This window comes from Myxocyprinus asiaticus, chromosome 3, assembly GCF_019703515.2.
Source record: "Myxocyprinus asiaticus isolate MX2 ecotype Aquarium Trade chromosome 3, UBuf_Myxa_2, whole genome shotgun sequence".
Taxonomy (NCBI): Eukaryota; Metazoa; Chordata; class Actinopteri; order Cypriniformes; family Catostomidae; genus Myxocyprinus; species Myxocyprinus asiaticus.
In genome coordinates this window covers 40351105-40376544 of record NC_059346.1, presented here as the reverse complement: position 1 = coordinate 40376544, position 25440 = coordinate 40351105, and the positions used below count along the sequence as shown (strand labels likewise).

General features: G+C 39.4%; 1 protein-coding gene across 2 annotated transcripts in view; it reads left to right on the top strand.

Annotated features, from left to right (window-relative positions):
* The first annotated feature begins 1253 nt into the window (after window positions 1-1253).
* LOC127419271 (EGF-like repeat and discoidin I-like domain-containing protein 3) overlaps window positions 1254-25440 on the top strand; it is a 291255-nt gene continuing 267068 nt past the window's right edge. For both annotated transcript variants that reach the window (XM_051660557.1, XM_051660547.1), the window contains exon 1: window positions 1254-1604. In XM_051660557.1, the coding sequence (XP_051516517.1) occupies window positions 1541-1604 (64 nt within the window). In that variant the 5' untranslated portion in view covers window positions 1254-1540. The remainder of the gene's footprint in view (window positions 1605-25440) is intronic.

Genomic DNA, 25440 nt, shown 5'->3' with positions numbered 1-25440 from the left:
TCATGTCTTTTAAAAGCGGCATGAGATGCATGATAATGGTCAAAGCAGTTTGTCTAGTGCATGTTTATGTAGTAAAACATTTATAAAGGGGACCTGTGTAAGTCTCCTTTGGTGTAGATAAATCTCCCATGATAGATGAGGCCCATCTCTCTCCTCTTCACCTGTCTGACTGAGTGCCAGTGGGCGGGGCTAAGAAGGCGACATTGTAAAAGTGGCCGTTGATGTCTTGCTGTTGAGGCAGTCTTTTGCTGATGCATTGGTCCTTGTGATGTCACAAAATCCACAAATTCAAAATGAGCAGTTTTTGCAACTTGGTTTACTTTAAATAAATGATCTTTTTCTGTTGAGGAGGAAGTTTTGAGTTTTAATTTCATTATACCCATATAATGATCAACGATATGGTTTTTCAATGATAATTCTTATTACCAAAACATTTCACGAAGCATTTTAAAAAAAATATAAAATATGCGAACATGAAAAGCGGTACCAAGGGAATACTACTATAATGTATAAATACTTTAAAATTTTAATATAGTTTTTTCCAGTATTGTGGTAATGAGAATGATAATGTACCGCTATGTGAAAAAAAAAAAAAAAAAGATGGTCATTATGATATTCTCATTACCGCAATGTGGGAAACAGTGATATGAATGATAATGATGAGAACTGGGGAGTAAAGTGTGTGTCACTGTCATAAAAATAATGTCACAATGTAAAAAATATCAATGGCCCTAAAAATAGGCTTCACTTTCTATATGCAAACTATAATTTGTATTTTGTTTCTTTTGAATTAGAAATAAAATAAAACCAGAACATTTTTTTTTTTTTTGACAGAATTCGTGAGAATAATCATTGACCCAAAGAGATACTGCAAGATACTGCATTTCCATTATATTAATGCGATTAACCAATGCATTTACAAATGAGTTTACCTATCCCTTAAAATTGTGATTACTAGAAAAAGTGTACAGTTTGAATATGGACCATCCCACTATCTCACCCACAGAGAGAGGAGTGTGTGTGAGATAAATCTCAGATCGGAAAGGAGGTCAAAACAGTTAAGCCTCTGTACCTGTTGTATATCAGAGGGAAAAGACCATATTTCCCGGGGCTAAAAGTGAAATACACCGAGTGCCCCACCCATTTGGATTCCGCCATTCGCTCTGTGTATTGGAGGCTTCAGGGCTGCTGGGGGAGGAGCAAGGCTCGTTTTTATCAGTAAGACAGCGCCGCTGCTTGAGCGGTACAGTGACCGTCTGCAGCACGCTCTGTTTACACACGCACAATCACCGTGTGATCGGGACCGGCGCGGACTTTCTCATTTATCTCATCGTGCGCACCACTGCAGCAGAAGGGCAAGAGGAACTCCAGGGAGGATCATTCAATTATAATCCACTGACCCTCCTGGGAAAAAGGGGACTTAACTCACACCTGTCCAAGGAGATACTTACTCGCGTCAAACTCATAGGGAGAAAAAAAAAAAAAATCGGTATCATTTCGCGTTTATAACCTTGGAACTCGTAACTGCTGTGTGGTGAGGATGGGACTGTTCCTTGTCTCCATCGCCCTCTGCGTACACCTCGCTGTCCCGCATCTCGTCAAAGGTGAGTGGCAAAGCAAGATAGCGAGTGCGCAATTGTTTCTGCGGCGTCTGGATTTTGTTTAACTTTAAATTCTGACAGGAAAAAAGAGCAAAATTTGAACTATTAAAATTAAGCACGTCATCGAATTACCTTAAAACGATTTAGTGACAGCAACATCTTCTGTAATGAATCAGTTAATTCATGATTAGTTTGTAACTCACAGTTGTAAACTAATAAACGGCATTTATTACAGCTGATACTCTTTTTATTGTTCAGGTTGAGATAACACAGTCTCCCACTGACAGGCTTGTACAGCTTCCCTCATACACTCACGGTTTTTGCGTCAGAAATAGGAGGAGGCTTATCAGTTGTCACACTGGATGGACTTGAGATCTGTTTACCGGGGACGAATGGCTGTTTCTCCCCATGCTTATCGATCTCCGATCACAGCGAATGTTTTCTTCTATAGTAGACGTGAGAGTGATTCACATAGTTTCGGATTCAATCGTGCTTTCAGTCTGAGAGTGGACTGGTGCCCTGGCTGCACGTTTCATAAGAGGTTCACATCACCTGGTTTTTATTATTTTATTCTCAACATGTCAGTGTTGAACGCTGCCTCGACTCGTAGCACATGTATCCCTCTCGTAATCATACACATCTTTGAGTTTTGAGATTCATTTTTGGTTAGGTACTGTAGCATTTGTGTTTATTAACTTACATGGCACACTGTTTTTAAATTACATCAAAGATGATATTAAATGTCCAACACGTTTGTACTATTGTAGAAAGAGAACCCCTACATGTAGCTGCCACAAATATACACTGTAAAAATTAAAAGATACTCAAGACATCATTTGATGCCACACCATCCAGAAATCCTCCAGACACTCTTTAAAGAAACCTCATATCCTATTTCCATATGTACCCAAGGAACTTCAAGATATATTAAAAGTGCCCCAAAGCCTTTCCCTTGGGATGGGGTTATAAGAGGAACAATTGACAGTCCTTAGAGTTCTTTAGAGTTCTTGAAGGAACTAGAGTATGTTTCTCAGAGAACCTAAAAGGTGTCTGGAGGATCTCCATTGGGTTCCGCCGGTGTGGCAGCTGAGGAACCCCAAATGATGCCTTGAGTGTCTTTTAATTTTCCCAGTGTAGAGCGACAGCTTGTCTCTTAGTCACTGCTGAACGCTGTTATGACTCATGACACATGACACATGTATCCCTTTTATAATCATAAGAATCATTGTTTTGAGATGCATTTTTGCGTAAATTGGGTGGCATTTGTTTATTAACATATCTGGCACACTATTTTTAGATTAATTTAGAGGTGCACTCAGTAACTTTTGTCTTTGTGTTATTTTGGATTTAAAATCAATAGTTTTAAGTTTCAGATGCCATTGTAGAAATGTAGTATTCACAGTCAGCCATGATTACTTTAATCAGTGAGTGAAAGTGTCAAATATCAGGATGGTTACTGAGATTAAGCAAATAGTATTTGGCTCGTCATGCAATTCTAACATGGCAACCCTCTCCATGTAGATTAAAACAGCTTTTATAAGGTTACTGATATGACTGGAGTCTTCATTTTAGTGTGAGTGGTCATGATTTCCTACATATATTGCAAAATTACAATTCATGTCTTTAGAAGTTAAACTTTTTACCTTTAAAGATAATTCTACGTACATATTAATTCAGATAATTCTACGTACATATTCATTCAGATTCTGTGTCCAACACTCTTGCACTATTGTAATACAAGCAAAAGCCACTATGTAGCTGCCACAAATATAAAGTTTCTGTGCATTATTTGCAAAGACTGAGGAACCTGTTTCTTTTAAGTAATGTTTTTTATGATCTGCAAGAGAGCTGAAATATTTGGCCTAGTATTGGTAAAACCTTTCTCAGACTTTGTATATGGCAGTGCATTGCAAATGAGTTATTATTGAAGAGTTCCACCAATTACTCATAGATAGGCATTAAGGCAGACTCAAAGACCATTATCACTTTCTGTTTGGATGCTGCTCAGAAGAATGAAGTATGCACACATCAGCCCAAGCTGACAGCTATGGTCCTGGATACGGGAGCCAAGCAAAATATAGTGAAATATTTGAAGAGCGGTCGAATGTTTGTACCCTGCTTGTAGCTTCCCAGCCTTCTGAGCTTCACATGTCTGTGATTTTAAGTGTGCTTGCCTCTTCCAGTCTAGCTGTGCTTGGAGCTATAATTGTAATTATGCGTGGCCTCAGAGCCTCCCGGTGTCAAGTCTGCTGCTGCAGCTTGGAGCTGCTGCCTCCTCCTTGTATAATGGATTCTTAGCTACGATACCTCAGGGTGCTATTTTTCCTTGGCTTAGTAAGACAGTGAAATCATCAGTAGCAGTTCTTCAATTAATCACAGTACATTCAGGCATCGCACATTCGACATGCTTCAAGGTGTGATTTGGTTGCATGGCACAGTCTCAGTCACGTTTTCTGTAGTTTCTTTTTCCAAGTAACACAGGAATTTCATTATAGTTTCTTTTCTAATAGTCCACATCCACAATTATACATATTCAGTTGATAACGCATTGATTTTGCTACGTTTACGGCTCTCATCCACACTGGAAAGCCGGTTTTCCATCACCGAATATGAAGACTTTTGAAAAGGCTCTCTAGTGCTGCGACTAAAAAACGATGACATTGGACGTGGCCTCAGTCAAACTTATATACATACTTCAACTTAATTTAAATGTGATTTTGAGGATAAACTACTTTCTCCCAGTTAAAAATTAATATCCCAGTTTAATGTGCAGGGACATTCATGCATAAGCCATTTGTAGGTTGACTTCCTGAAGAGTGCAAACACTGGATTTGTGGCACTTTCAGAAGATATAAAAACATGTTGAACCATACAATATCACAAGATATATATATATATATATATATATATATATATATATATATATATATATATATATATATGTATTTTTTTTCTTTTTTTAACAGCATAGAGACATTAAATGACTAAATGTCCTAAGTTACCAGAAAAAAAAAAAAAACCCCGTTATAAACTGTATTTATGGTTTCACTGGTTCACTTAGTATTAGCCACTTATGGGAAAGTATGACAAATGAAATATCTGGCAGTATATCATATGTTTCTCCCATTCTTTGCGACTATGTGTGGGAGATTTCATTGGCTCCGGTGCTATCATTGATGCATGCAACTGTCTTGGGCAATTATAAGCAAACACCCTATTCTCAATGTCAGAGGCCACAGCTGCTGGCTTGAGCAAATCGATGCTCCTTAAACATCTCTCGCCTGGTAAGGCTTGCTGCATTGTCTCATGGCATTTTGCAATGAAACAGAATGCTCTGTGGCTGATACAAAGGCATTTTGTTTGTTAACCGACCAGCTGCCTCAGACAGACCGTGAAATAACACTTGCTGATGACAAGGGGCTTGCTGCTGTAAGTGTGTTTATTTATTTATTTTTGTTGTGCATGTGGACAACATCCAGCTTGAGTTACTGGGATTGAATGCTCTGTTTCACAGACATTAATGGCCAAACATTTTGTAATCATTGTATGATGTTTGTAGGTAAGGGAAAAGTCAATATTTCAGGGTGTCACAATATTTTACTTAATGATACTGTATCGATATTCTAACGCCAAGAATTAGTATACTTTTTAAGTTATATTTTTGACATTTTAAGGATTTATTAGAAAAGTGGAGGAGACAGGAAATGACAGCAGAGAAGAGGAGGAACAAGATCGAGAAAAGACCTCAAACTGGTCCTTGAACTAGGATCACCCATGATGCTACCTCACCATATGTTTGAGCGCTGCCCACAGGGCTATAGCTCTAATAAAAAATAATATTTTTAGTTATATTTATCACATTAATATTTTTTTAGGGGAAAAAATTAGATTGAACACAAGTGTGTGAGAAGACAAAATACGTCATTAGGTCAACGAATTCTCAATTCTTTCTATATGAATAAAACAAACTCAGAATGAGTTCAGAAAATACAGTAAGTCTGCTTCATTTGCAAGGATGTAAAGATCCTCTGTATAGCTAGATTGGGATTTTTTTTAATGATAAACACACTGGAACCAAGGTACACTATTACGTTACATCATTTCTTTTTTACTGTCTATGCTGATGTATCTATGCTCTTATGCTACATCTTTGGAAGCTAAGCACTTAGTTTTGAATTTATTGTTTTAAGATGCAATAAACTAAACAAAAAGAATTACAATATTGTCATATTGCAGATGTTTAAATATTTAACGGCACTGCACTTCATCACAATTACTGTTTAAGAAAGTATACACATTTTTTATTTACATTTTTGTGTATGTATTGAATGTATTTCGTGAGTAGCACAGTATCTCTGCACTACAATGTAGACTTAAAATATTTAATTTTTTTATCATTATTTACTGCATTTTATTTTCTGCTTCGTATTCTATCCATAACAGTGTAACTATTTTATCCCAGCTCAAGGACAGGAATGTGTTTGACAGGGGGACCCATGTTGAGAGTGTGAGACAAATTTGTTCTGGTTGGTTGAGCCTGTGGGCCCTTAAGCTCTAGTAGTTCAGGTCTTTATCCCACACACATGAACTGTGCTGTCAGCATCAGCTGGCCACTTCATTAGAAAGGTTCCCTGCATGAGTCCTGCATGTTTTTTCTATTGTGTGACATTTGCGATTAAATTGTGGAAATTCACAGCACAGTAATTCAAAGCAAGCAACACTAGCCTTTAGAGAAACAATCCACTTTGGGGTCTCTCTCAAGAGAGGACCATCATCTGTGGTGAAAAAAAAAAAGAAAAATACATACTTCAGATTCACAATCAGATTCCTTTTTAAAAATGTAAATGTAACCACAGCATTTTCCCAGAGTGAACTTATAGCTGTAGCTTAAATAAAATGCAGCGCTGTTGTTAGTTTCTGTTGACGTGTGTTTGTTTTATGATAGAATGCCAGCTAAATTGCTTTCTTAATTAAGCAAATTACCTTTTTTTTTTCACTTTGAGAAAAACATGCAAGTAGAGCTGCATGATTATGACAAAAAACACAATTGTAGATTATTACCCATGATATTGTAATTATTAATGACGGAATGTTTGATGAAATTACCGTGACGTCACTAAGCAGGCAAACGTGATTCTGGGTTCTTTAGAACAGCAGGTTATGGGCTGCACTCCAGTTTCTTTTAAGCAGTACATACTGTAATAATATTTGCTAATGTTACTAAAGGTTATTATAAAGGTACAGTTTATCTGTGGTTTAAAGAAATATTCACTGGCGGCCAAAAGTTTGGAATAATGTACAGATTTTGCCCTTATGGAAATAAATTGGTACTTTTATTCACCAAAGTGGCATTCAACTGATCACAATGTATAGTCAGGACATTAATAACGTGAAAAATTACTATTACAATTTGAAAAGCAATTTCAGAACTTCTTAAACTACTTCAAAGAGTTCTCATCAAAAAATCCTCCACGTGCAGCAATGACAGCTTTGCAGATCCTTGGCATTCTAGCTGTCAGTTTGTCCAGATACTCAGGTGACATTTCACCCCACTTTTCATGTAGCAATTGCCATAGATGTGGCTGTCTTGTCGGGCACTTCTCACACACCTTGCAGTCTAGCTGATCCCACAAAAGATCAGTGGGGTTAAGATCCATAACACTCTTTTCCAGTTATCTGTTGTCCAATGTCTGTGTTTCTTTGCCCACTCTAACCTTTTCTTTTTATTTTTCTGTTTCAAAAGTGGCTTTTTCTTTGCAATTCTTCCCATAAGGCCTGCACCCCTGAGTCTTCTCTTTACTGTTGTACATGAAACTGGTATTGAGCAGGTAGAATTCAATGAAGCTGTCAGCTGAGGACATGTGAGGCATCTATTTCTCAAACTAGAGACTCTGATGTACTTATCCTTTTGTTTATTTGTTCATCTGGCCTTCCACATCTCTTTCTGTCCTTGTTAGAGCCATTTGTCCTTTGTCTTTGAAGACTGTAGTGTACACCTTTGTATGGAATCTTCGTTTTTTTGGCAATTTCAAGCATTGTATTGCCTTCATTCCTCAAAACAATGATTGACTGATGAGTTTCTAGAGAAAGCTGTTTCTTTTTTTTGCCATTTTTGACCTAATATTGTCCTTAAGACATGGCAGTCTATTGCATAATGTGGCAACTCAAAAAACAAACACAATGTTATGCTTCATTTAACGAACCAGATAGCTTTCAGCTGTGTTTGATATAATGGCAAGGGATTTTCTAATACCAAATTAGCAATTTAGATTAATCAAGGATAAGGTGTTGGAGTGATGACTGCTGGAAATGGGGCCTGTCTAGATTTGATCAAAAATGATTTTTATCAATTAGTGATGGTGCTGTTTTTTACATCAGTAATGTCCTGACTATACTTTGTGATCAGTTGAATGCCACTTTGGTGAATTAAAGTACCAATTTCCTTCCGAAACAGCAAAATCTGTATATTATTCCAAACTTTTGGCCGCCAGTGTTTGTAGGTTCTTTGTGAACTATTGGCAAACCCAGTTTTAATTTCAGTCAATATGCCTGTGTGTCATGTATCAAGTTGATGTATTTACATCCTTACACATTCAACACACTTCCAAAACCTTGATTTTGGCATAAAAATCAAAAACTACCATCAGACATGCAATATGTTTCTTTACTGCTTAAATGATTGGTCCACATACAGTAAATAATAATATTTGACATATTCAATAGTCAAACTGAACAGCCGATTTAGATTGAAGTTACTTACTGAATTTAAAATCCCGTATTGTGATCTTGTTCACATAAGATCATCGTTAGATCATAATTGGCCTCAAATCTGTCACAGTGGTTGCACTTTGGAAGGTAAGATCAGCCGGTTTGCGAGTTTGTGTGATTCGTTAAAATGTAATTCTACCAACAGCAGTTGTGGGTCAAAGAGGTATTTATTTGAGCAGACGTGATAAAGAAGATGGTCCATGAAATATGACGTTCAAGACTTTTTCTATGTCCAAAACAAGCTGACTTCAAACAAACCACTTTATAGCTCTTTAATACATAAATACAACTGTTATTCTTTTTTAATAAATTGTACACAAAAATCGAGCAACGTAACAATATTCAAACTCTCCCATTATAATGATTGAAGCTGTCACTCACTGTTTAAGCCCTGCAATTCAGCACAAGCTCACTGACACGGAGTTCTGCACTCACAAATGCTCTCATAATAAATATAACAACACAATAAATCAGTTATTTACTGTAGACCCTGTCTGTACCTTGATTATAATGGTCGGGATCGATATAGTTTTGTTGCGTTGCTTGTTTGTGGTTTGTTTACCTACGGTAAATAAAACGGTGCAACATGCCACTAATTGAAAATAATAAAACAATTGCTCACCTTTGTTCTACAGCTTCTTTTCAAGTTTGGGGGGTAGCCTCAAATGCCACAGAGAGATTTTGAGTTTTCTCAAAAATGGTGACAATACAAGATGCCCAGACCTCTGGATCTTTGTGGCTCTGAGGAATTCTGAGCTTGGCAGTGTGTGGAGGTCCATCGGAAGTAGATATTGAAGCAGGGTACTGTACATTACTGTCTTGTCTTTAAACAGCAAGATGGATTGCTGCAGATATTTTTCTCACACAATAATTGTGTTCAAAGCCATGGAGAAGATTTAATAGAAGAGATGTGTAACTATTCATGCATGATATTAAAAAAATCGTGGAATGCTATATGATGAATTATGAAATGTTGTCTTTTTTATGGCGCCACACAGCTTGACTCCTAGTATGATAATTGTAAATGTATCATTATAAAATGTCTCGGTTACTGTCATAACCTCCGTTCCCTGATGGAGGGAACGAGACGTTGTGTCGATGTAGTGACACTAGGGGTCACCCTTTGGAGCCCCAAACACCTCAGATCTTTGAGAAAAGGCCAATGAGAATTGGCGAGTGGAATTTGCATGCCACTCCCCCGGACATACGGGTATAAAAGGAGCTGTCTCGCAACCACTCAAATTGCAAGGTCTGTCCAAGGGCTGAACAAGTGGCGGCAGATCGGCGTGATGGCCACGCGATGTGTGCCATGGCACCATGCCCATCTCAGGACTCGAGTCTGAAGCCAGTGCTGAAGCGGCATCAACCCTAGTGGTGTGACCGGCACCGAGGATGCCATATGCCCCAGGAGCCTCTGGAAGTGTTTCAGTGGAACCGCTGTTCTCTGCTTGAACGACTTCAGGCAGTTCAGCACCGACCACGCGCGCTCGCTCATGAGGCGCGCTATCATCGAGACTGAGTCTAACTCCATGCCGAGAAAAGAGATGCTCTGAACCGGGGAGAGCTTGCTCTTTTCCCAGTTGACCCGAAGCCCTAGCCGGCTGAGGTGCCTGTGTGCACACAGCAACTCTTGAGAGTGAGCTAGAATCAGCCAGTCATGGAGGTAGTTGAGTATGCGGATGCCCACTTCCCTTAACGGGGCAAGAGCTGCCTCTGCGACTTTCGTGAAGACGTACTGATACACCCGTCCGTCGAAAGCAAACCGTAGGAAGGGTCTGTGTCGAGGTAGAACCGAGACGTGAAAGTACGCGTCCTTCAGGTCTACCAATGGGAACCAATCTTGATGCCGGACACACGCCAAAGTGTGCTTTGGGATCAGCATCTTGAACGGGAGTCTGTGCAAGGCCCGGTTCAGAACTCGCAGGTCCAAGATTGGCCACAACCCCCTTTTTCCTCTGTACAATGAAGAAAGGGCTGCAAAACCCTTTCTTCATCTCGGCTGGAGGGACAGGCTCTATCGCACCCTTGCGCAGAAGGGTCGCGATCTCCGCATGCAAGATGGCGGCGTTCTCGCCCTTCACTGAAGTGAAGTGGACGCCGCTGAGCCAGGGCGGCGCCTGGTGAACTGAATCGCGTAGCCGAGTCGGATGGTCCTGGCCAACCACTGTGACGGGTTGGAAAGCGCTAGCCACGCGTCCAAGCTCCAGGCTCCGGGCACTAAGGGGACGATCGCGTTTAACATAACTGTGGGTGGGGCCTCGCGGCGGGAGGGAGCAGGGGATGCCACGTCGAGGAGCCTCGCTTCGTCTCGAACTCGTGGCTGCGCTGAGGGGACCCTCGAAGCACTTACCTTGCTCCATGTACCCGGCGTCGGGGGTCGGCGACGGGTGAGGAGGGACTTTTTGACCGTCCTCGTAGTCCGTCACAACCACCTGGCCGTGGGTGTGAGTGTGGTGCGACCGGACGCATGAAGGCGGGGGGCACGTGTTCGCGGCGTCTTAAGTCGCAGGTGCTCAGTACCCGGTTGCCATGATAACGGTGGTCGTAAACACTGGCTATGTGACCCAGGGAGTGAGGAAACCGCTCTTTTATTCAGAATGTGGGTACCGCAGCCCGTTCGGGGTGCGGCGAACATAAAAGAAAAGGAAACCAAGGATTTACCTCCCGGCCCTCCACCGGGGGATGGAGTGGTCAGGATACCAGCTCCGGGTTTGCAGCAGACATCTCGCTCCCTGAGTCATCCGTCTCAGGGGCGCTTAGGAGCCTTCTGGGTCCTCGTGCCGGCCCGTGAGGCAGGGGATATCAGCTTCCTGCAGGGGGCTCTACGCTGGGGCTGAGAACTGGGCTCGGGCTGAGGCGGAGCGGCCTGGGCTTTTGCCGCCGCAGGGGGACGCCCTCGGCTAGCAGATGGGATATGGGCAAGATGTGTTGTATAGCCTCCGTCTGCTTCCTCACCGCCGAGAACTGCTGGGCGAAGTCCTCGATGGTGTCGCCGAATAGGCCAATCTGGTAGATGGGGGCATTGAGAAAGAGAACCTTGTCTGCGTACCTCATCTCGACCAGATTCAGCCACAGGTGGCGTTCCTGGACCACGAGGGTGGACATCGCCTGCCCGAGTGCTTGTGCCATGACCTTCGTCGCCCAGAGGGCGAGGTCGGTCACAGAGCGCAGCTCCTGCATCACATCGGGATCAGGACTACCCACGTGCAGTTCCTGTAGTGCCTTGGCCTGGTGTACTTGCAGGAGGGCCATGGCATGCAGGGCAGAGGCTGCCTGACCAGCGGCGCTCCTACAGGCCTTGGAAGGGAGTGCCGGGCGATCCCGCCAGGTGGCTGCGCTTTGCGGGCACAGGTGCACCGCAACCGCCTTATTCATCTGAGGGATCTCTATATACCCGTGGGCCACCCCGCCATCAAGGGTAGTGAGAGCGGACGAGCTGGGAGGTTGGTTTCGTGCAGAAAAAGGTGCCCTTCACAACCTCGTCAGCTCGTTGTGCACTTCTGGGAAGAAATGGATCGGGGGGGCCTGGCTGTGAGCGGCGCCCTGAACCCAGGAACCAGTCATCCAGCCGCGAGGGCTCAGGGGAGGGTGGAAGGATCCACTCCAACCTGACACACGCGGCGGCCCGGGCAAGCATGGCGGTCATCTCGCCGTCAGCCTCGGACTGGGCGGGCCGACCCGAAGGTGGCAGTCCAGTTGAGTCCTCGGCGTCTGACATCGCCAGTACGCTCTCCGATGCAGCGATCGAGCACTCATCCCGCTCCGGAACTCCGAAAGGGACACTAAGCTGGCCCTGGGGCGAGCCGGTCTCCTCTCGGAACTCGCCGGGGGCAAACGAGCATGATGGGGAATGGGAGGTCCGTGGGGATTTACCCGGCGGAGCCATGCCCATTGAAGCCCCCAAATCGCCTCCAGCGCCAGCCGGGCCGGCCTCGTACCCGGAGGTAGAAGGCACGGTGCGTGGGGCGGCTAGAGTGGCTTTCCCCTGGAAGAAGGAAAGCCGCGACTGCAACGTTGCCATGGTCATATTCTCGCAATGAGAACATGGACCATCCATGAATGTTGCCTCAGTGTGATGACGACCCAGACACGTGAGGCAGCGCCCGTGGCCGTCGGAAGCGGAGAGATAGCGACCGCATCCAGGAATCACACAAAGACGGAAAGGCATCTTGAAAAAGACGTTCACGTCACTGTGTTTGCTCTAATAGAGAAAATATATTCTTTGCAGAAATATAAACTCTCTTAGTGCTGTCGAAGAGCCCAGGGGTGTAATCTGCACAGATCTGTACAGAAGGAGAGAAAAGCCGCTGGAATGCGCCATATATCCAACAGCAAATGCTTCTTGGGAGGTGAATGGTCCGGTAGTGGAAGACAGCTTGCTGACACACAACCGCTCGGCTCCGAAGAAAAAATCTGAATGAGTGGTTGCGAGCCAGCTCCTTTTATACCTGTATGTCCAGGAGAGTGGCATGCAAATTCCACTCGCCAATTCTCATTGGCCTTTTCTCAAAGAGCTGAGGTGTTTGGGGCTCCCAAGGGCGACCCCTAGTGTCACTACATCGACACAACGTCGAGTGAGTGACAGAAGGGGAACGGATAGTTCTGAGTCTGACTCTAAATTCCGATTGAATGATTTGAAGCTAGTGCAAAATGACTTGCTTTTTTGCATGGCAAATGCAAACAACCTACAGTTAGCATAATTAACTATATTACTTAGTGCAGTAATTGTTTATTCTAATTATAAAAAAATATACATTTCGGCCTTTTATCGTATTCCCTTCATGCTGGGGCTAAGAATACCCCCTTCCAGTGGTAAAATCACTGTAACGCATGGCCTCACATGACTTATTGCTTTATTCTAAAGTAAAAGACCACACAAAAATGAAATTTCTGTCATTGCTCACTCACCCTAATGTTGCTCCAAACCTTTCTTTTTTCAAAGGGTTTATTCACCATAATGTACTGTAAGTAAATAGTGACTGTTAAGTGATATGTCAAGCTCAAAAAAGTTCAAAAACTCCATAAAACCACTGTAAAAGTAATCAATATGACTTATGCACTATATTCTGGATCTTCTGAAGCAATATGATTACATGAACAGAATTTAATTTGTCATTCACTCTCAAATAAAATCATTTTAATTAAGTAAAGTGCCTAATTGAAATATGGCAGCTTTGTCTGTAGCATAAAGTCTCATTGGTTCTCATCTCGTTTCATTAGGGTGAGTAAATAATGAAAGAATCTTCATTTTTAATTGAACTATTCATTTAAAATGGATTACACTGATTCAACCACCTTTTGAAGTGTTGCACAAAAAAGGATGTCAGATAGCTATCTATATAATTTGTTTAAATGAGTTAGCTCCAACATAAACAAAAGACACTTGAAGTGGTCGAAAGAGATTATCTCTGTTGACATTAGTTTAAACTGAATCTGTAAGATTTTGGTTTTGGTCCTGAGTTTTCAAAACCCTACACTTTAACTAACTAACTAAAGGTAATTCATTCATTTGCAGTCCAATTCACCAGCACTCTGTGTCAAACCATTACTTTAGTCATTTATTTCACATCAGGCCAAGTTATTTTCTGTTCTTTTTGTCATATTATGTCAGACTTAATAACCAACAGTGGGTATTCAGTGTTATGACTGACTTTGAATGAAAGGACATTCATAATGAGTGATGAATTAGAATAACATATGGCAGGAAGTGAAATTAAATGGAGATGATGTCACTCCCAAGCAAAATAAGCTTCTTCTTCTCAGTGGGGAACAAATCATCCTCTCTCAGAACATGTCTACCTCACATGGCATCTGTTAACAAGGACTATTGCAGTACTTTTTACACCAGTGTGGCTCAAAGTGATGGAATAATGTGGATTTGATATGTATCGCTGCATATTTAAAGCTGTCCTAAAATTACCTGTGTAGCAAGTTCCCCTCGAGTTCCCCTAGGTCCATAGCTCTTTAGAAGACATTGGCTTTAAGACTTAAACTGATTAAAGTTGGTTTAGGATTGCAGAGAGATTACTACTCTCAAAGCTGACATCAATGAACAGTATTTAGTTGTGACATTAGATTTGATTTATTCATCTAAAATAAGCGTAGATTATGAATGTGCACTGCACAAAGTTTCAGTGACGCACTGTTGACTTCTGAAATATCCTTAGATAAATCTGCGAGTCTGGATTATATTTGTTACTTTTATGATTCTGCCATATTATAACCAAGTGCACACTACAAGGCTGAAGCTTGTCGCCTTTTCATGTTTGAACTCTGCAACTTGTCTGTGACAGGAAGCGCAAGATCATAGCCAACTCATAACGTGTTCGCAACACTCTTCTGCATGTGCACACTTGAGAGATAGACTGACTTGTTGCGGCGCTAAATTTCAAACTGTTAAGAAATCTGACCGACCTGTTGTGAGCACTGTCTCAGCTAGTGAGAGAACAGCCAATGAAAGTACAAAAGAGTGGGAGCAGAGGACAAGGCCAAAAAAATAAATAAATAAAAAATAGAACTGCTCTTCCCATCTCCTCAACCACTGTCTCATCCTTATTGTTCCATGGGGGCTGCCATGTTAGGATCACATGTCTAGCCAAATATTACTTGCTTAATCTCAGTAACCACCCGGTTATTGAACACTTTCACCAATGGATTAAATTAATCATGGCTGACTGTGAATAGTGTAATTTTACCTAAAAAATGCCTGCCGATCTTCTGCTTGAGCCTGGAGCAGGAGTTGAAAACGCTGCTCCTGCTCCAGGAGCAGCTCCACAAGTGCCTGGCGCTGGGTCTGTTGGATGCTGGTGAGGGTCTTAATCACTTCGCCCAGGGGTGAGGATTCTATAATGACATCGCTCCTTCTTAAGTTCCCTGGTTTCGGCACCAGTGTGATATAATTGAAAGTTCGGAAACAGGAAAGGAGGAGTCCGGAAGCAACAAAGCAGTTCAGGCAAGTGTTTATTTTCTGCCCTGATGCACACTTCACACACTCGTCTTTGGTGCTTTAACTCAAGGTGCTCCAACTGGTCTCTTAGTGGTTTCTCAATAACATAAACTCTCAATAACATAAACTCTCAATAATGTAAACTTATATTAATATCAACTCTCAGTAAACATGCCAACACCTCACTCTCGTGTCACTCTTTCCCCTCTCTGGCATGTTTGGGCTGCTTTTAAGGTCTCCCTCCACTATCACTGTAACAAGAAACAGCTGTTAGAAATTATGCCAGCCAGTTTGACGAACCACACCACTCCCTCTCTCCCGCAAACAGACACACGATCACGTCCCCATCCCCACAACTGTATATACTTTGTCAAAGGTCCATACTTAGTGGGCAGATTGTTTTGAAATAAATCGGCTGAACTCCTGTTGCTGTTCTCTTGAATTCTTTCATATTTTTTCTAATTAGATTAGTTTCATCAATCAAACTCTTCATAAAAAAGTGGACAGTCTAGATGAGTTCTGATGAGTGCTGCTCCGACTGCATGTATAAGCTCTTCTTGACAGATATGTTGTGCTTTGCAGTAATGATCTCTATAGTACAAAGTATTCCACAAATCCTTTTTTTCATATTCACAATCTTGATCGCCTCTGTGGAGCCATGAATTACATTATTCAGATCCTTCACTGACATGAGGTGTAATAAGATTCAGATGCATATATGTCAGAGACATTTTATCTTGATCTGAGTGAATTCCAGATTTTAGTAGCTGTTTTTTTCTGTTCCCGGACAAGCTGACACTCAAAGCAGGGCATTATAAGACACATTAAGTACATTAACTCGACAGTATCTCAAGAATTCTCTCTCTCCAAGTTGTTGTGTTCCCAGAGTCACAATCTCATGCTCTGTTCAAGGCAATTGCTATTACTTGGCTCGTTCTGATTTAATCTGATGTGCGAATACCCTCAAATGTATGTGTGCATGCAGGTTGAAGGAAGATTCATATGTCAGGGCAAAGTATATAAATGCATGTGTATAATGTTTCTGTATTTTTAGTTTGCCAGGTTGAGTGTGTGTGTTGTTCATTAGCGTATGTGTGCATTCATGTGTCTTAGGCAAGTGGATGTGTTTTCTCATAATGAGTTGCTATGTGTGCCATACTCAAAAAGCTTTGAAAGCTAACCCAGAAATGTCATCACATTAATAAGGGGTTCTTCACAAGCCACAGAAGCTTTTTCAGAAACATGTGCCACTTTTTGCGACACCATCGCTCTCTCTACACACCTACTCCTGTCAAACCTACAGTATATGCTCTGTAGACCGATTCTGAGTTTGTAACGAGTTGTCTAGGGGCCTTTACCATAAAGCTAGCTGAACAAACTCAGGATTACAGGATTGGTTTCGAGTTGACAAAATCAAACCAATCAGCCTTAATTGGTACCATGACACTGCTCCTTAACTTTCTTTTTAAACTTAGGCTTTGATCCTGAATTTAATGCTGCGTTCTGGACAACTCGGAACTCTGAATTTTCCCACCTCCTACTTGGAAATAATGACTGGAATGCCACCTGAAGTTGGACATCTGACATGTGAAGTCAGGGTAAATCGATCAACCCCGACTTCAGCGAGTAGTGTCAATTTCAACTTGGATATTCCCACCACCGATTTCGTCTCGGATGCAGCATTAGATTAGTTCATGTTCACAAGCATGTTTGCAGCAAACAGCCAATTGTGTGAAACGGGTGGACTGGCCGTCGGGAGCACCGGACATCTTTCCGGTGGGCCGCTGGGTAATTTGGGCCAGCCCGTCCTACAGCTGATATAGGTGGCCTCCCCGGGCTCCAACATGCCTGTGTGGACCCCATTACTGAGTGAATATTCTAAAAAATCTGTAAGGTTAAACCAATACGCCAATTAAGCTTTTATGTTGAAAAACTGAAATTACTTTTATTTTGAAATTACTTCACACTTCGCACATTTCCATTTATGCGCATTAATTTCGTACCTCGCCTGTACCTCATTATTTAACATACAAATCACAATAATGGTGACAACCAAAGACAACATATTAAGTATAAGATGAGCTCTGAATAATCACAAAATGACAAATAACTGCAAGTTACAACAAATACAATAACAGCAGCATATTTAATATCTGCAAACATTAAAGCTATGAGTAGTACGTAGTCATTTGTGTAATTTATTCATAACGCAGGGAGCTGAAGTTCAGCTTGCTGTATAATGATAAGAATGCAGAAAATAAGTCTATTTTGTGGCTATTTGAGTCTTTGAGGCTTACTTTGTTTAAAGGATAGCAGAAACAGCGCTTGTCAAAGCATAGGGCTTTTCACTTTTTCTCAAGAATAATCTGGGGAAGGAATTAAAACACTGCAGATATAAAGACGCAACAAACTCACATAGAGTGAAAATATGAGCAGTTAATCTGCAAAATATCTGCAAAGTTCTACACTTTAAGAGGTATGTTTATTTTGTTTTACATACATTTATATTTGCTTATATTTATATTTGTACATATTCTGGCCAACTTTGTTTTATTGTTTTTATTTATTTTTTTTTATAAACATTTACACATATTTATGTGAGTAATTAACATGAAATTTTAAGCATTGTCATCAGTGTCCTGCTGTGTGACAGTTTCTTCATCTAACTATTTTAAACAACATTTTATGATCTTGTATAGCTATATGTACATATATAATATATTATTATTATTATATTTGTTGTTTCCACAACCTCATATTTACTAAGTTTATTTGCAAATGCTTACTTGTCACAGCACCTTAAATACACACTTTCCCTTGCACTTTAATGCACATTTTAACCTAACATCTGTATGTTGGGAAAAATGTTTTTGGACATGTTATTTGTCTGAGCAATATAGTGCTTATTTTAGTGCTTTCTCTAAAAAACTCATCACATTTACAGTGGTTTATATGTTTTATAGTTATGCCAAGTTTTGCACTGTGGGGCCCGTTGTCATGACTAGCAGTCAATAGAAATGTTTTTTTAAAAAAATGTTTTTATTTTTTTTTTAAACACAAACATTTGAAATTGAGCCGGAAAATGAAATTAATGAGCGTGTTATGGTGTGGTGTGTTGCGGGCCGGGTTTGGTGGGCTGCTCTGAGCCAGAAAGTCCAGGGCCACTTTTTAGTCGCAGTCCGCGCCTGGTGTGAAACATGGCGAGAGAGAGAGAGAGAGAGAGAGAGAGAGAGAGAGAGAGAGAGAACGCAATTTACTTTTTGCAAGCAGGATTTACCTCTCCACTGAAGGATGATCATTATGAAATTATGAAGAATTTAAACACTTAAAGGTGCTATATGTAATATTTTTACTGTACTAAATCATAAAATGACCATAATATGTCATTAGAGAATTAGGAAACATGCTAAATTGAAATACTGGCTTCTCCAATAACAATGCTACAGCCAGTATATTCTACTTTGAAGTTTCCATTTCGGGAATTTTTGTTTATGTTTTGGCCTGTATGGTCCCGCCCACTGCCCACTCACCTATAGTATTTCGACACCGCCGGGTGTACGATTTGAACAAGTTTGCAGGCAAAAAACACTGCGTGCTGCAGCCATGGAAGCCAGCAAACGAACTGGATCAGAGATAACAGATTCCACCCGACCTAAAAAGCCTCGCCATCCATCTAAAAAACACCATGACCAGAGGCATAGTAAAACAAGGATAAATATTGGAGATGCCTTTGGAAGATGGAGACAGTTTAAAGCCCAGAAATCCTTTAAAACCTTCTGGCAACCCACATGAGCTTCGAGTCTGGGGCAGGGCAGACAACTCTCCAATATTTTGAATTTGGACTGCAGTACCCATTTCAAATGCTTGTTGTCAGTCTTACATATAGCACCTTTAAACAGCACAACAAGAGATCGTTATAAAAATATGAAAAATTAAAACATATTTTGACTGCACCAGAGATCACCATGAAATCATGAAGAATTAAAACACATGCTTACACAGCACAGGGATCAATGTACAATTAAGACATTTACACATCAAGAAGAAAAAACGCAGCTCCTGCAAAAGATCAAGAGGACCGCTGGAAACAAAGTTGGAAGGTAATTAAAATATAAAACAGCTGATATATCAACACTGTAAAAAATAATCCTGTAAAAAAACAGTAAACTACTGGCAGCTGTGGTTGCCAGCATTATACTGTAAAAATACGGTATGTTACGGTTCTTGAAATTAACAGCAAGATGCTGTTTTTGACAGCAACAGTATACAGCTGCAATTTAGCAGCATATTGCTGTTAAATTACATACTGTCTACTGTTGTTGAAATTAACAGCTATGTTCCCAGCATGCACTGCGGCATGAAGAATTTACTTCGATTTTTTACTATTTGCTGGTTTATTTTGACATTGTTTTTGTTGTAGTCTAAGTTACTTGTATTTTGATGTTCAGCTTTTACTTTTTTACGTAAAAGTATGTTTGTTAATTGTCACCACTGTTGCGTTTTGTATGCCGAGAGTTGATTTATGTGTGTGACTTTCAGAGGTGCAAAAACCATATATGCAAGTTATGCAATGCATAGGGGCGCCATGTAAAAGGGGGCACCAGCAGCTCGCTAAAGGTGATGCAATCGGTTTCCCTTGACCCATCCAAAATCACCCCCCCCAACACTAAATATGCTGATATCATTTTGCTCTAATATCCTTTAGTGTTTTTGCTTTTGTGTGTAATGCATCACTATTACCACATATAGTGCCATTTATAAGATAGGATCAGATATTCAGTCTGACCTTAGGTTTTGTCTTCCAAGTAGCACAGTCCAACAACTTGTGTTTTACTTAAACACAAACTGACTGGTTGGAAGAACAAAATATAATAATGAAGAAGCTCCAAGGTGCCAGCTCAAGAGAACACTAATCACCGTAATGGTGACTTCAAACAAAACACAACACTAATTAAACTAAGACTTCTATTAAGTCTGAATAAAAACTTTTGTACATGTTTTTTTATTTATTTATTTATTTGTAGCCCCAATGCATTGCCAAAGCATACATACTTATTCAAGCGCAAAGGCTTATGGGTATTTCACCATTATAACCCACAGTGCAGTGCTATACTGTTATTTACTGTGTACAGGTTGTTGTTGTTTTTTGTTTTTTCATAAAAAAATACACTGTTCAATCCTGTCAAATTGTACATTTAATATGTACATTGCTTCAAAGGTTGATTTTTTAAATTTGACTTCTCATTAGACAGACAAGTGAAGGCTGATGTGAGATGATAAAGAACAGAGGTGTTGGTCAGAAACATCATGAACACTAACCATGTGCCACAAACTAAAAATTTAATGGCGGGTGGGGGGGTTAAAATATAAGTTTCAAAATGTCACTATAGCTTTCACCAAGATGATATCAGGATTTTAAATGTTCATTTTCCCTTAATGCCTTGCATAGAACAGCCATTTACCGTAAAACTAGTCACTTCACAGTGAGCCTGCTCTTGGTCTCCCAGAATGCAACATTTTTTAACAGCAAAGTACTGTATTTAAGAATCACAGTAGATTGCCGTAAGAATTTGGCCGTAAATTTACAGTATTTTTTTTTACAGTGAATGCATAAGTGAATTCATATAGGTTGACAACAAGAACAAACAGGCTTATTCATTTTAAAAGCTTAAAAACTTTATTTAATATATAAAAGCTTTTTTATTCATTTAAATTGAAAGCGTAATATAATTTAATACTATTACACATTAATATAGGCTACTATTAAATAAGTAAAAAGTGGAATACAATGGAATACTATGCAATAATAATACACATTTGTTCTTTTTTTAGACATATTTTGTGTACTGCTGATATTGAACTTTATGTGAAAAACTGCATGTTCATCTCAAGTTCATGAAACAAAGGGGTTTGGGTGGCATGATTAGGCTTTTTAATATTTTAAAATCTATATTTATCAGCAGGTATTAAATTAATCAATATTACTAGATGTTTTATACATATATATTTTATAATTTATGGCTAGAGTAGGTAAATGAAAAACAATTATAGTGTATTTAAAAAAATACAAGACTCCATCTTCTAAAAAAATCTATATTTAGACTCAAAAAAATTATTTATCATGAAGAGTTGATTTTGTGGATTTCTACCATTTCTTTTTTCTATAAAGTGCACTTTAAGAGACAAAAGGAAGTGACTTTATTGCATCAGAGATGTCACTTTATTCACAGCTGATTGGTTCAGTATCTGTTAGCGATCTGTTACCCAGAACAAAATTTGCTATGGAGCAGGTTAGCCGTGGAGAGTATGGCAATGAACATTGTTAAAAGCTGACCCACTTTTATGGTAACTAAAAACCAGGGTTGACACAAACTAAACTAAAACTTACCTACCTAGCCACCTAAACCGGCTTCATGGTGCAGGCCCCAGCTGTTAATCATTAAAGCTGAGCCATTCACATGACATGAAACTGTTACATTCTAAGAAACCACATGCACTCTTGGAAGCTGAATTAAGGAGAGGGTGGATTGGGATAGTTTGGAGTCTTTTGTCTTTCTTGTTGTCCAGATGGTTCTAACATAGTGTGTAATTGGATGAAAGATTACAGCTTCTTGCACCAGCTCATGATAATTAGGAAAATGCTTAAAATGCAAACAGGCTGCAAGGGCTTGTTGGGGTAGGCAGCAATTCCTTTTGAAGTTGAAACAGGTTTTTTTTTTTTTTTAGAAAACACCTGTTTGCATCTTAAGGTTGAAGTTTGGTTTTAAGACCAGAAGCATAAATTTGCATCTGCTCTTTGGCTCATCTTCATTTAAAAAAAAAAAAAAAAAAAAAAAAAATCATTATGTTGTTCATAATGTTGAGCATTTTTACAGAAAAACCAATGCATTTTCAAAAAATATACAAACAGTGGCAGGTTTGTAGGTTTCAGAGTGCTAATTGTTTAAAGCTGAAGTGTAATTTCAGCACCAATTTCTTAGCGTCACCTAACAGAATTGCAACAATAATCAGATTCCATAAAACTCCCCATCTTCCAGATAGTCCAACCACAAACTCACACCACTGGTAGAGCCAATGTTAATGCATCTGGCTTGATGGGCTGCTCAAACAAAAGAATGTTTTAATAGTGCCACAGAGCCACAATGTTAGACATTTAGGTGAAATCAACCTAACCATGACTTACTTATAGTAGACTCTTCATATTAAGCTGGGATACGATAAATATTTTTACATCGAAGAAATTACACATATCAGGTGTTACCTCAAAAACAATATCCTATGGAGCAATATCCTCTTAATCTTTATGTAAGAGTAAACTAATGCTTTTCATGCATCTTTGTAATCTAAATCTGACATAATCTAATGTAGCTCACCCAGAGTAACATTTCTTAGGCCATTATCCTATAGATTATGCAACATTACTCAAACTATCACAGTATTACCTAAAGCTTATGGAATCAAGAGGGAGCTTGTATAATAATATTGAGATAAATTAATATCAGATGTGACAGAGAGAAGATACCTCTCATGCCTTTTTAGGAATACTTTATTTGGAGTGCTTAAAGAAAGGTTGAATTTAGATTAGTGCATTTCTGGGTCCATCTGTACCCACTTTCTTCAGAGGTTTAGCCTGTGCTTGGCTGGAGTGGAATATTTAGGCTGATTTCACCTCTACCTCATTTCCATATCATCCCTTTTTCATTTGCTTAATTAAATGAATAAATATGCCTTCAACTATCCAACTGATTTCCAGGGTTGTTTTCCTTTTTTCTCAATATGCTACTGAATAATTAAAGTATTGTTTACTGCTTATATTGTTAATCAGCTCTTAAGTCTTAAGTCAAATAGAACATATATTGATCCTAACTGAAATTGTCATGGTTCCTAACAGATAAGACAGGATTTGAGAGTTAGGATGTTTCTGTAAAACTGTCCTAGGACTGTATTTCAAAATGGACAGGCATTATTTGGTTGATTGTACCTTCAGAATTTTAAACACTGACTCCTCCTTTCCTAAAATCTCACACATATATTTTGATTTTGAATCTTGATTTACCATCAGGTTCTTATAAAGGTGAACTGTGTAATTTTTGCAATGTTAAAATACTTTCTCCTATCCAGTCTAGGACCCTATTTTAAGAGCGCTAAGCAGAGCACTATGTGATACCTCATACTCATTAGTCAGTGGGCACGGCCATGTCATTTTGGTATTTTTGTGCGAGCATTCGCTAAGTCTAGGTGCAATTGGGTTTGGTGAATTACGCGCACAACGCGTTAATGGGCAGGGTCGAATACAATTTAATTCTGAGGTTCCTTTCCCTGTCAAACATCAGCAATATAAACAAAGACAGCACATTCTTAAGAAGTTTGTAGTGTAAATGGGATGCCTGTATGCAATGAATTAGAAGAATAGAAATATGGATTTTGTGCATTAACTGCGTCCTTGTTGAATGTCAGGCATATTTCTATGACAGTGACATGCTACTTAATAAGCATGGAAAATATGGTTCTTGTCAGGACTTGGATGTAAGCTCTGTTAAATTATAGATAATGTATAATTATATTGATCTACTGAAACACAAATCATGGCTAGTATTAACAGTGATTGTATCGGCCTTCCAGGTTAGGCTGTGGATCGAGGGATGTTTTCTTTATTTTATTTTTTTATACTTGAACACACCTCACTTCTACTGATTGATTTTGCTTAAAATTAATTTAAATTAAATAAATAATAAATTAATTTAATGAAAATCGAAACACTTAAACCAAAAATATTTCTAAATTCAAATTACACTACAAACGAAACTAAAATATAATCAAAATAATGAAATGGTAAAAAATGTTTAGATAACCACCTCCCCATATCCAAACATTTTACCCTCTCCATCTTCTATAATGTAAACATAATAATAATAATTGAAAAAAAAAAAAAGTTTCACAAAAATCTCATTCATTTTTGTTTCATAAAACGGCTACAACAGTGATTGTCAGAGACGTAATTTGATGTTCCACAACATTTTTAGAGTTTGGACATGAACTTTAGCGCAATTATCTATTTCTTTGGAAAATAGCAAATTTTGCTTTGCCCACTTCATTTACATACAATACTCCCACAGATAGCTCCCACCCACGCCGAAAATTAGATAAGACGTTGCACTGCGCCTAGCGTGGTCATGAAAATAGAGCCCCTAATATGCAGAGACAACTATAAAGTAATTGATAAATGAGTCTGATTCCCCCAAAAAGTGTAAACATAGTGGCACTTTCAAACATAGCTCTATTTGAGTATCCAAAGCAGTCTGACACAGAAATATTGACTCAACCAATGGCGTAAGTTTGGACAGGTCTATCTGTTTGTTCAACCAATGGAAGATTGGGGGAGTTTTCGGGAAACCTGATTGAAAACAGTCATTGATTTTGCAGATATAATGGTGGCACAGAAAGTGCATACTTTGAACACATTTAACTGTAGAAAATATATTTTCCAAAATATATATTCTCTGCACTTGAATGGGTAAAAGGCTTGTCAGAAGATGAGATAATTCAGCATCAAATTTGTTGTGCTGAATTCTCTTAAACATGTGGTGATGGAATTTTTTTTTTTTTTTCAAACAAAGAAGTGGTCAAATCGTTACTGATAATCCTGAAAAAAAAAAAAAAGTCACAATGCACAGCGGTCCATTCAGACATTAGCTAATGGCACACCACAGCAGACATTCTTCAGATATGAGTTTATGTTTAGTGTGGGTGGCTGAGTGGGTTGGTGTACAGCTGGGTCAGACTCAGACTGGAAGTGCTGGAAAATGCTAGCTTTTTGAAATTTAAAACTAAAGAACCTCAAACCACAAACAAGAGAAAGAATTTAATGCTGTAAGATGAACAAGGTCCCTAATGAGCTTTGGCAATGTTTTATAAAGCAGATGCCTGGAACAGTATTGTCTGTTTAGCTCATTTTGTTTTTATTTCTTTAGTAACATCTGAAAATTAGCAACATCTGCAGAAAGAAAACTAAATTTGTATGTTCTTCCATAATGCAGTGTTATCCTCATGCTAATTTTAAAGCAGCCATTGTTTTCATAGTCTCTACTCTTATTCTTTTGGGAGTTTAGTGTAATTACAGAGATC